Source organism: Salmo salar, chromosome 25, assembly GCF_965601325.2.
Source record: "Salmo salar chromosome 25, fSalSal1, whole genome shotgun sequence".
NCBI classification, from domain to species: domain Eukaryota; kingdom Metazoa; phylum Chordata; class Actinopteri; order Salmoniformes; family Salmonidae; genus Salmo; species Salmo salar.
In genome coordinates, this window is record NC_138315.1 from 7,813,043 (window position 1) to 7,826,366 (window position 13,324).

General features: G+C 40.5%; 1 protein-coding gene across 1 annotated transcript in view; it reads left to right on the forward strand.

The window, feature by feature from the left end:
* The first annotated feature begins 214 nt into the window (after nt 1–214).
* Nucleotides 215–13,324, forward strand: part of csn8 (COP9 signalosome complex subunit 8) — a 35,097-nt gene continuing 21,987 nt past the window's right edge. Inside the window, 3 exon segments of the mRNA NM_001146406.1 lie at nt 215–303; nt 1,878–1,948; nt 12,851–12,899. Coding sequence (NP_001139878.1) covers nt 232–303; nt 1,878–1,948; nt 12,851–12,899 — 192 coding nt within the window. The 5' untranslated portion in view covers nt 215–231.

Here is a 13,324-nt window from a genome sequence, read left to right on the forward strand (position 1 = left end):
ACGTGTAATGGATCTATACTATAGTTCAGTTGGGAGCGGTAAGGCAACCTATTGGATGCTAACCGCCGTTAAACCCCACCGAAGAAGAATAAGACACTCTTTGACCCCCACACAAAAACGTATTACTTGGTGGCGAAACAACGCCACCTGCTGTGCTGAAGGGAGACACATTTTCCGCCAAGTTGGGCCTTTTTCTTCCTCTCTGCTGACGAGACGCGGGTGAACGACGCTATGCCTGCCGTAGTTATAATGGATGAAAATTATGATAAACTTTTAGAGCAGTGCCAAACACAGGAACTTGAGGTAGTTATATCCAAGTATGTCATCAAACGTGTGGAATTTGACGCTTTAAATGTGTCTATTCGCAAAGAGAATCTCTGGTCTGTGTGTTTTAACTTAGCTAGCTGTGCTAACTAGCTAGCCATCCAAACACACTGACGTTAGCGAACACAACATAGCTAGCTAACTAGATCATAACATTCAATTGGGCACAGCTAACGCTGCATTTAACGTGCGAGAAAGTAGCTAACTACCCTTATCTACGTCAGTTAACTAGGTAGCAAGCACAGCATATATAGCTAGGTCATAACATTACATTGAACACAGCATTTAACTGCGATTTGCTATGTAGCAGGAGGAAAGTAGCTAGCTATTCACACATTCAAATATCACATTGTGTTGAGCATTTAAATTTTGCGGCACAGGTTGCAACTGGATGTTTTTCCTTAGCTAGGTTTTTACAATTTGTGCGTAAAGTAATATTCGCAGACCGTTAAGGTTGTTTTAATATACAGTAAAAGGTTTCCTGGATGGGTCATTTCGGCCAGGTCGTGCAGCTATCTATATAGCCACGTTATTAAATGGACATCTTCAGTCATGAGGGTACAACGTTTGGAACTTCATGACCGTCATTAGCCAAGTATCCATCCAACAGAAGATGGCGGTACAATTTTATGAATGTCAACAAACAATGTTATTTCGACATGGTGGGACATTTTGTCCCTGAAATTAATTATGCAGGAAATATGGTTGGAATAATCATATCGAAGTAAACTTGGAGTCACGCGATATGTTATGTGGTCCTCCCACTACGATTTGGGAACACGTGCAGTTTATTAAGACTACAGAGTAAATACGTTTTGAACCTGATGTACCGCTAATAAATATCGATGGTCTTATTCTGGTGACATGATGAATGATGCTTGGCTGCCTTTTGACAAATATAATCAATCTCGCTATTATCTATAATAGTCTCATTTAGGCTAGCCTACCCGCACTGTCTCTGCGAACTGTTAGCTCGAGCTCACATCCCTAGACCGGAGTGGGCACATTTGCTATTTAACGCAACATGTCTACTTACAAAACCATCAGTAGAATTGAAAATGTGATGGAAATGCTTTGAACTTTTGATTTTAATTCGGTACATGTCATTTTTTAAATATATATATTTAAACTTAATATTCATTTCCAGCACCACCTCAACATTATGTGAAAATCGCCCCTTTTTTGTTGAAAAAATATTGCGGAAGATACGTGATTCCTATGACATCATCGGTGTGCATCATGTGATTTTAACCAATTATGAGTAGGCATTGCCTACTCGTTGTCTACTATTGGTTGTCATTTGAAACACTTATCTTCCTCAGTCTCTAATATGAAGTTGAACAGGGGTGATATTTCCTTTAGTGCACATAAAAGGCACTTTTTTGCTTATAACGTTACATCAATACTCTTTATCAGCAACATGTGAGTTTGATGGAAAAACCATGGGTGGGAAAATTGGCCGATTTTAGAATATTCGCATGAAAATCTGTCATAAATTGGATGGAAACCTAGCTATTGGCTAGACATTGACTAATTGTTTGTTTTATCGCCAGGCTCCAGGTGGCATTGCAACCCCTCAAGTGTATGCCCAGCTGTTGGCGCTCTATCTACTGCACAATGACATGTAAGTCAGGTTTTCTATAGGCCTAGCCCTTCTAAAGAAAATGTTTTCTGACCATTACATGCTGACCAGAACGGTCGTGTGCGCGAGCGTCGCAAAATACATTTAGAAATCCATGTTATTCAATCATTGCACCGGCACTGCTTGCGCGCACCAACGAGCGTCTGCGATGCCAAGGGCTAAAATAGAACTCCTATTTCTGACGCAGATCGTGCTGCAAGTCCTGCCTCTCTCATCTCCTCATTGGTTTATAGAAGCAGGTACCCACGTGCCATCTCCTCATTGGTTATACCCACGTGGGTGATTGAAAGATTAACTGTTTTGCCAGTTGTGGTAATACTATGAAAGTGTAGATGCCGATCACCATATAAGTTCAAAGATGAAAAAGCCTGGAAGGAGGAGAGATGACTAGAAACGATTCGGTTGGCCGTTTTATGTGTGGATTAATTGTCGGAGTAGAGGACCTTGTGCATTTCAGGTAAAATAACAACTCAATGTTTATATCCCGGGACAAATTACATATGTACATACATACATACATACATACATACATACAGCCTGGCGAAGCATTACGTACGTACGTACAGTGGGGAGAACAAGTATTTGATACACTGCCGATTTTGCAGGTTTTCCTACTTAGAAAGCATTTAGAGGTCTGTAATTTTTATCATAGGTACACCTCAACTGTGAGAGATGGAATCTAAAACAAAAATCCAGAAAATCACATTGTATTATTTTTAAGTAATTAATTTGCTTTTTATTGCATGACATAAGTATTTGATACATCAGAAAAGCAGAACTTAATATTTGGTACAGAATCCTTTGTTTGCAATTACAGAGATCATACGAAACGTGTAGTTGTTGACCAGGTTTGCACACACTGCAGCAGGGATTTTGGCCCACTCCTCCATACAGACCTTCTCCAGATCCTTCAGGTTTCGGGGCTGTCGCTGGGCAATACATACATGTATGTATGTATGTATGTATGTATGTATGTATGTATGTATGTACGTACGTACAGTGGGGGGGAAAGTATTTGATCCCCTGCTGATTTTGTACGTTTGCCCACTTACAAAGAAATGATCAGTCTATAATTTTAATAGTAGGTTTATTTGAACAGTGAGAGACAGAATAACAACAAAAAATCCAGAAAAACGCATGTCAAAAATGTTATAAACTGATTTGCATTTTAATGAGGGAAATAAGTATTTGACCCCTCTGCAAAACATGACTTAGTACTTGGTGGCAAAACTTTTGTTGGCAATCACAGAGGTCAGACGTTTCTTGTAGTTGGCCACCAGGTTTGCAAACATCTCAGGAGGGATTTTGTCCCACTCCTCTTTGCAGATCTTCTCCAAGTAATTAAGGTTTCGAGGCTGACATTTGGCAACTCGAACCTTCAGCTCCCTCCACAGATTTTCTATGGGATTAAGGTCTGGAGACTGGCTAGGCCACTCCAGGACCTTAACCTCTATGGGCTACTCAACAGCCAGTGTAATCCCGTGGCGCGTTATTCAAATACCAAAAAAATGCAAAAACTTCAATTTTTCAAACATATGACTATTTTACACCATTTTAAAGACAAGACTCTCGTTAATCTAACCACACTGTCCGATTTCAAAAAGGCTTTACAACGAAAGCAAAACATTAGATTGTCAGCAGAGTACCCAGCCAGAAATAATCAGACACCCATTTTTCAAGCTAGCATATAATGTCACATAAACCCAAACCACAGCTAAATGTAGCACTAACCTTTGATGATCTTCATCAGATGACAACCCTAGGACATTATGTTATACAATACATGCATGTTTTGTTCAATCAAGTTCATATTTATATCAAAAACCAGCTTTTTACATTAGCATGTGACTAGCATTCCCACCGAACACTGCCGGTGAATTTACTAAATTACTCACGATAAACGTTCACAAAAAGCATAACAATTATTTTAAGAATTATAGATACAGAACTCCTCTATGCACTCGATATGTCCGATTTTAAAATAGCTTTTCGGTGAAAGCACATTTTGCAATATTCTCAGTAGATAGCCCGGCATCACAGGGCTAGCTATTTAGACACCCAGCAAGTTTAGCACTCACCAAAGTCAGATTTACTATAAGAAAAATGTTATTACCTTTGCTGTCTTCATCAGAATGCACTCCCAGGACTTCTACTTCAATAACAAATTTTGGTTTGGTCCCAAATAATCCATTGTTATATCCAAATAGCGGCGTTTTGTTCGTGCGTTCAAGACACTATCCGAAAGGGTAAATAAGGGTGACGAGCATGGCGCAATTTGTGACAAAAAAATTGTAAATATTCCATTTCCGTACTTCGAAGCATGTCAACCGCTGTTTAAAATCAATTTTTATGCCATTTTTCTCATAAAAAAGCGATAATATTCCGACCGGGAATCTGCGTGTAGGTAAACAGACGAAAGAAAATAAAGCATGGGGTCGACTCGGGCCCGCGCCTAAGCCCATAGTACTCTGATCGGCTACTTGCCAAAAGCGATAATGTGTTTCAGCCAGAGGCTGCCTCGATATCGTTCAGCTTTTTCCCGGGCTCTGAGAGCCTATGGGAGCCGTAGGAAGTGTCACGTTATAGCAAAGATCCTCAGTCTTCAATAAAAAGAGCCAAGATGAAACACAACTTGTCAGACAGGCCACTTCCTGCATGGAATCTTCTCAGGTTTTGGCCTGCCATATGAGTTCTGTTATACTCACAGACACCATTCAAACAGTTTTAGAAACTTTAGGGTGTTTTCTATCCAAAGCCAATAATTATATGCATATTCTAGTTACTGGGCAGGAGTAGTAACCAGATTAAATCGGGTACGTTTTTTATCCGGCCGTGTCAATACTGCCCCCTAGCCCTAACAGGTTAATGTGCTTCTTCTTGAGCCACTCCTTTGTTGCCTTGGCCGTGTGTTTTGGGTCATTGTCATGCTGGAATACCCATCCACGACCCATTTCCAATGCCCTGGCAAAGGGAAGGAGGTTCTCACCAAAGACTTGACGGTACATGGCCCCATCCATCGTCCCTTTGATGCGGTGAAGTTGTCCTGTCCCCTTAGCAGAAATACACCCCCAAAGCATAATGTTTCCACCTCCATGTTTGACGGTGGAGATGGTGTTCTTGGGGTCATAGGCAGCATTCCTCCCCCTCCAAACACAGCGAGTTGAGTTGATGTCAAAGAGCTCCATTTTGGTCTCATCTGACTACAACATTTTCACCAGTTGTCCTCTGAGTCATTCAGATGTTCATTGGCAAACTTCAGACGGGCATGTATATGTATTCTTGAGCAGGGGGACCTTGCGGGCGCTGCAGGATTTCAGTCCTTCACTGCGTAGTGTGTTACTAATTGTTTTCTTGGTGACTATGGTCCCAGCTGCCTTAAGATCATTGACATGATCCTCCCGTGTAGTTCTGGGCTGATTCCTCACCGTTCTCATGATCATTGCAACTCCACGAGGTGAGATATTGCATGGAGCCCCAGGCCGAGGGATATTGACAGTTCTTTTGTGTTTCTTCCATTTGCGAATAATCGCACCAACTGTTGTCACCTTCTCACCAAGCTGCTTGGTGATGGTCTTGTAGCCCATTCCAGCCTTGTGTAGGTCTACAATCTTGTCCCTGACATCCTTGGAGAGCTCTTTGGTCTTGGCCATGGTGGAGAGTTTGGAATCTGATTGATTGCTTCTGTGGACAGGTGTCTATTTTACAGGTAACAAACTGAGATTAGGAGCACTCCCTTTAAGTGTGCTCCTAATCTCAGCTCGTTACCTGTGTAAAAGACACCTGGGAGGCAGAAATCTTTCTGATTGAGACGGGGTCAAATACTTATTTCCCTCATTAAAATGCAAATGAATTTATATCATTTTTGACATTCGATTTTCTTGATATTTTTGTTGTTATTCTGTCTCTCACTGTTCAAATGAACCTACCATTAAAATTATAGACTGATCCTTTCTTTGTCAGTGGGCAAACGTACAAAATCAGCAGGGGATCAAATACTTTTTCCCCCCACTGTATGTACAGTTGAAGTCGGAAGTTTACATGCACCTTAGCCAAATACATTTAATCTCAGTTTTTCACAATTCCTGACATCGTAATAAAAATTCCCTGTCTTAGGTCAGTTAGGATCACCACTTTTTTTTAAGAATGTGAAATGTCAGAATAATATTAGAGTGATTTATTTCAGCTTTTATTTCATTCATCACATTCCAAGTGGGTCAGAAGTTTACATACTCAATTTATTTGGTAGCATTGCCTTTTGTCCATTTTACATTAACCCACACTTTAGCTTGACCTGAAATCACTTTGTCAAAATTAGAAACGTGTAATATCTGAAAATGTAGCTAGCTATGTTATTTTCAGATATTACACGTTTCTAATTTTGACAAAGTGATTTCAGGTCAAGCTAAAGTGTACTGTTAGCTAGCTAGCTAACGTTAGCTGGCTGGCTTCCTAGTGGACATTATTATTATTATTAGTTTCCCAGAGCTGTTTGCTTTTCTCGTTAGCTAGCTAACATTGAACCTGGTTGGTTAGCTCCCAGCACTGGCATTGTTGGCACTTTGTTCAATTTTGCTTAACCTCTTGGGGCTATGTGGGACGCTAGCGTGCCACCCGTGGTGCACCCTATCAACAGCAGGTGCATTTCAAGAGCGGCAAATTTGAAACCAAATAAATGTCAAAATTCAAATTTTTCAAACATACAACTATCTTACACCCTTTGAAAGATAAACATCTCCTTAATCTAACCACGTTGTCCGATTTCAAAAAGGTTTTACGGCGAAAGCATAAAGTTAGATTATGTTAGGAGAGTACATTGACAATAGCTGTGTGTAATGTTTTGTCAATTCAAAGACGGGCGTCACCAAAACCATAAAACCAGCTAAAATGATGCACTAACCTTTGACAATCTCCATCAGATGACACTCCTAGGACATTATGTTAGACAATGCATGCGTTTTTAGTTCTATCAAGTTCATATTTATATCCAAAAACAGCGTTTTACTATGGCGTTGATGTTCAGGAAATCGATTCCCTTCAATAACCGGCAGTCAAGTCAGCACCACAAATTAAATAATTAAAATTAGAAAACATTGGTAAAATATTATATTGTCATTTAAAGAATTATAGATTTACATCTCTTGAACGCAATCGACTTGCCAGATTTAAAAATAACCTTACTGGGAAATCACACTTTGCAATAATCTGAGCACTGCGCCCAGAAAAATACGCTTTGCGAGACAGACAAACGGCCATGTTGGAGAGATCTAAAATCGAAAATACTATGTAAATAATCCATTACCTTTGATTCTCTTCATCAGATGTCACTTCCAGGAATCCCAGGTCCATAACGAATGTAGTTTTGTTCAAAAAAGCTCATCATTTATGTCCAAAAAGCTCCGTGTTGTTAGCACATGATCTAAGCCCGCCGGACTTCACTTCATGAACGAGGGGAAAAAATATATTTACGTTCGTTCAAACATGTCAAACGTTGTATAGCATAAATCATTAGTGCCTTTTTTAACCAGAACATGAATAATATTCAAGGTGGACGAATGCATTCTCTTTTAAAACGTATTGGAACGAGGGTACCCAACATGAACTCGCGCGCCAGAGTCTAATCGGCCATCACCGTTCCAAGGCTCTTGTTCGGTCAGATCTCATAGTAGAAGACTCAAAACACTTTGTAAAGGCTGGTGACATCTAGTGGAAGCAATAGGAAGTGCCAAAACATTAATCAGCCCCTGTGTGTTTCAATGGCATAGGCTTAAAGGTAATTCAACACATCAGGTATCCACTTCCTGTCAGAAAATGTCTCAGGGTTTTGCCTGCCAAATGAGTTCTGTTATACTCACAGACACCATTCAAACAGTTTTAGAAACTTTAGGGTGTTTTCTATCCATATATAATACGTATATGCATATTCTAGTTACTGGGTAGGATTAGTAACCAGATTAAATCGGGTACGTTTTTTTATCCAGCCGTGAAAATACTGCCCCCTAGCCCCAACAGGTTAACTAGCTAACCTTAGCTAACTGGCTCATTAGCTAATGTTACGTGTGTACAACACCCGTTGTATACATCATGATTTATGCGTCTCCGTCAGGATTGTCATACCACGGTTGCCCTTAGTTTGAAGACGTAATCCGCAGACAGGTGGGTCTCCGTCTCTTTAGCTATCATACTCTAATTCCACTGATTTCAAAACTTGATCCTTCAGAAGGTGGCGGGCACACTTATGAAGCTCCACTATACAATATGTATTTTTTAAAAGCCGCGTTCGACAGGATTACCAACACAGACTGACGAGCTCAAATAGACAGAAGCCTTCAATATGGCAGACCAATCCAAACTCTTCTCTCGGCATGTCCAGCCTACTCATTATCTCAGCCAATCATGGCTAGTGGGAAGGTTGCTTGCTTTTTCTGTGGCTTAACCAATAAGGCTCATTATTTAACAATTTTATTTCTCTTTACAAATGTATTTATTTTTATTTGACCTTTTATTTAACTATGCAAGGCAGTTAAGAACTTATTATACTTCTTATTTTCAATGACGGCCTAGGAACAGTGGGTTAACTGCCTTGTTCAGGGGCAGAACGACAGATTGTTACCTTGTCAGCTTGGGGATTCGACCTTGCAGTTACTAGTCCAACGCTCTAACCACTAGGCTACCTGCCGTCCATGGCATACAAGTTTGTTATTAAGGCACATGAAAGTTCACATCTTCGAGAAAGCATTTCTGCAAAAAAAAACGCATTTTGATTAGAAATATTTTTACAGTCAAATGGCTCTCCTGGGAAGTTGTGACTTGTGACATACGCCTTATTTCCTGAATCGGGTCAGATATGCAGGTATACGCCCTATAACCACTTAGTTTTCAGTGTTCATTGCCTATACTCACTTCTTAATCCCTTCAGTTGTGTAGTGGAGGTATCCAATTTGTTAATTATGTAGTACAATAGAGAAATCATGCACAAAGTAGCCTACACAATCACAAATCATGTGAAGTTTTTTCACATGCGCACAGCACACATTGTAGACTGGTTGTCGCATGGCGCAGCTCACGGAAGAATGACATCTGTAGCCGGTAAGTGGGAAAGACGTTTCAAACTTATGGACATCACTTCAACATAGTGGATTCGGCTATTTCAGCCACACCAGTTGCGGTCAGGTGTATTAAGCACAAAGCCATGCAATCTCCATTGACAAACATTGGCAGTAGAATGGCCTTACTGAAGAGCTCAGTGTCTTTCAATGTGGCTTCATCATTGGATGCCACCTTTCCAACAAGTCAATTCATCAAATTTCTACCCTGCTAGAGCTTCCCCGGTCAACTGTAAGTGCTGTTATTGAAGTGGAAACTAGGAGTAACAACGGCTCAGTCGCGAAGTGGTAGGCCACACAAGCTCACAGGACCGCTGTGTGCTTAGCGCATAACAATCATCTGTCCTCAATTGCAACACTCACTACCGCGTTCCAAACTGCCTCTGGAAGCAATGTCAGCACAAGGACTGTTAGTCCGGAGCTTCATGAAATTGGTTCCATGGCCGAACAGCTGCGCCCAAGCCTTAGATCACCATGCGCAATGCGAGGAGTCTGTTGGTGTGGTGTAAAGCTCGCTGGCATTGGACTCTGGAGCATTGGAAACGCGTTCTCTGGTGAGGTTAATCTCACTTCACCATCTGGCAGTCCGACGGACGAGTCTGGGTTTGGCGGATGCCAGGAGAACGCTACCTGCCCCAATTGATAGTGTCAACTGTAAAATTTGGTGAAGGAGGAATAATGGTCTGGGGCTGTTTTTCATGGTTTGCAGTAGGCCCTTAGTTTCAGTGAATGCTCCAGCATACAATGACATTCTAGACGATTCTGTGCTTCCAACTTTATGGCAACAGTTTGGGGAAGGCCCTTTCCTGTTTCAGCATGACAATGCCGCCGTGCACAAAGCGAGGTCCATACAGAAATGGTTTGTTAAGATTTGTGTGGAAGAACTTGACTGGCCTTCACATAGCCCTGACCTCAATTCCATCTAACACCTTTGGAATGAATTTGAACGCCGACTGCAAGCCAGGTCTCCGTGCCCGACCTCACTAATGCTCTTGTGGCTTAATGGAAGTCCCACAGCAATTTTCCATCTAGTGGAAAGCCTTCCCAGAAGAGTGGAGACTGTTATAGCATTAAAGGGGGGACTAACTCCATATTAATGCCCTGGATTTTGGAATGTGATGTTTGATGATCAGGTGTCCACATACTTTTGGTTATGTAGTGTATCTACCAATAATAAATGCTAACCAAGGCAACAATGGGTATGCAAATCAGGTATTGAAAAAGTTTGGTCCTTAGTCTATTTACGATGCTCAATTCAGTCATCATGCGCCGTTTGCATGAACATTTCTAAAGGTTTTCCCTAAAAACCTTCCAATTAAATGTTGACTGCAATAAGCCAGGTCCAAATCATAATACAAAAACACAACCATTAGGCTAAGGCAGTTCCCAATCGAAATGTACAACTATTAGTTCCCATTGCAAAAAAAAACAGTTAATGTTTCACACAAAGGTAAGCTAAAGTTTAAATGCAACAATGTTTCACACACAAGTTATTTTCAATGGCTAACAGCATGCGAGCTGCAATAAAAGAAGTTCCACTCACCATATGATGATCATTTCAAATGTATCAATTTTCAAGGATAACTTTCAACAAGAAGTTAACAAATTAGCAACAACATCCTATTCGATAACACCTGCTGCTGCAAACTAGCCTGCAACAACAGCTAGCTAACTAGACTGTGGGAAACGTACTGCGCACTATTGCTCAGTGACTTGTTGATCTTTTGAAGGCAGTTTCCATATGTTTTTGTAAAAATGGTTCCACCCATGTTTAAAGTCAATGTAGTTGGTTGATTCCACTGTCACTCCAAAATGTTGCCCTAATACAGTTGAATGGCAGATGCCTTCTGTGAAGCTTCTGATTGCCTAGCCAATGGCTGACTGAGCAAGCAGAGACCACCAAAGAAAAATCCTGATTGGATATTTTTTTTTCTCTGAAGTGTTAACCCTTTCCTTTCTAACAAAAACTGAAGATATTAAATGAGAACATCATTGAAAATAATACGAATAATTGTATAATTTTATAAATCCTTAGCCTTTCTCTGAAAGTGTAGGAGGCCCTCATTGTTCCCCACTGTTTGGGTTAGTAATCATTTGTAGAGTGGCTCTATTTGCCCTCAGCATGCATTTTGTTTCACCTTTCTGAATGTCTAAAGACAAATTCTAAAATATGAACACACAAATACAGGACATTTTGAACTCCTATGGTGACGATTTGACAGTTACAGTCATGGTCTTGAATTGGACTCATTTTTCTGGTCTTTTTATTTTATTTAACCTTTTTAGCTCGGCAGGTCAGTTAAGAACAAATTGTTATTTACAATGACGGCCTAATAAGGCAAAATTCGTACTGTGGGGATGGGGAATGGGAATTTTTTTATTTATATATAAATAAATAAATAAATATAGGACAAAACGCACTTCACGACCAGATAGTCAACACTACATAAAAAGAGACTCGGTCTGGGACTTCTCGTCCCCCTCCTTGACTCGGTTCGCTCCGGTCTTGATATTGAATCGGTCTCGCTTTAGGTGGTCTTGAACACAACACTGCTCATAAGTGGATCAAAGTTGAAGTGAAGTGCTAATATTTAGTCAGCTTTACAGATATTGAATATTCTGTTTTATTATGAGGCATTCTGCACCGCCATCTTCAGCATTCCGCACCGCCATCTTCAGGCCGCCATCTTCCCAGTTTACCCTATATAGGCTTAAGTTTTACCAACTCATTGGCAGGCCTTGACAAGTAGGACTGATGTTGGTATTTTATTAGGATCCCCATTAGCTGTTGCAAAAGCAGCAGCTACTCTTCCTGGGGTCCACACAAAACATGAAACATAATACAGAATGACATAATACAGAACATCAACAGACAAGAACAGCTCAAGGACAGACAATATCCCTGAGATTAATGTTGTATGTTATGAAAGCATTGTAACTTGCACTTTGTTTTCAGGTTTGAATGAGACAATGTATTCCCCTAACCTTATTGTTTCAATAAAGTTCTTGTTTTATTAATATTATACTGTGTATGTCTTTCGTTGTCATATGTAAGACTAAATGCCAGACAGTTTGGAACTCTCTAGTAAGAGTTGCAACCGAGGACAGGCAAGATTTAAAAAAAAACTTATGCGCTATGCGCTTCACTCGGCGGACCTGTTTTGTGAGCTTCTGTGGCCTACCACTTCGCAGCTGAGATGTTATTGCTCCTACACGTTTCCACTTAACAATAACAGCACTTATAGTTGACAAGGGCAGAAATTTGACAAAACTGACTTGTTGGAAAGGTGTCATCCTATGACGATGCTACGTTGAAAGTCAGAGCTCTTCAGTAAGGCCATTCTACTGCCATTGTTTGTCTATGGAGAATGCAAGGCTGTTTGCTTGCATTTATACCAGTCTGCAATGGGTGTGGCTGAAATAGCCAAATTCACTCATTTGAAGGGGTGTCCCTTTTGACCATGTAGTGTGTTTACATACTATCCAGATAGTGTCTGATCACAGAACATTCCATAGAATTCTAGAAAAATACCACCGTCACTAAAACGTCGAACTCATTCACAGTAAAATATATTACCATTCTGATTTCATATTATCAATCCTTACTAAATAATGAAGACTCAATATGCTCAAGTGTTATTGGCAGTTTGGGGGGGGCATTTCTTTCTTTCTGTATGATGCGCATTTTCACAGGGCTGTTTCTGTGTTAGCTGGCGTTCTAAAGCCTAGTGTTTCCATTCCCCTTTAATTGTCAAATGACTTTTGTTACTTTTTTTTACAGGAATAATGCCAGGTACCTGTGGAAGCGAATTCCTCAAGCCATTAAATCGGTGAGAATGGTTAGGGTTAGCATTTATCTAATATATTTAGACTAAACAAAAGTGTAAATGCAACAATTTTACTAAGTAACAGTTCATGTAAGGAAATCAGTCAATTGAAATCAATTCATTAGGCCCTAATCTATGGATTTCATAGACATCTGGTGAAGAAGCCGCATGTGAAGGTCCTGGGCTGGCGTGGTTACACATGGTTTGCGCTTGTGAGGCCGGTTGGACGTACTGCCAAATTCTCTAAAACGATGGAGGCGGCTTATGGTAGACAAATCCACATTCAACAGCTCTGTTGGACATTCCTGCAGTCAGCATGCCAATTGCACGCTCCCTCAACTTGAGAAATCTTTGGCATTGTGTGTTGTGACAACTGCACATTTTAGTGGCTTTTTATTGTCCCCAGCGCTAGGTGCACCTGTGTAATG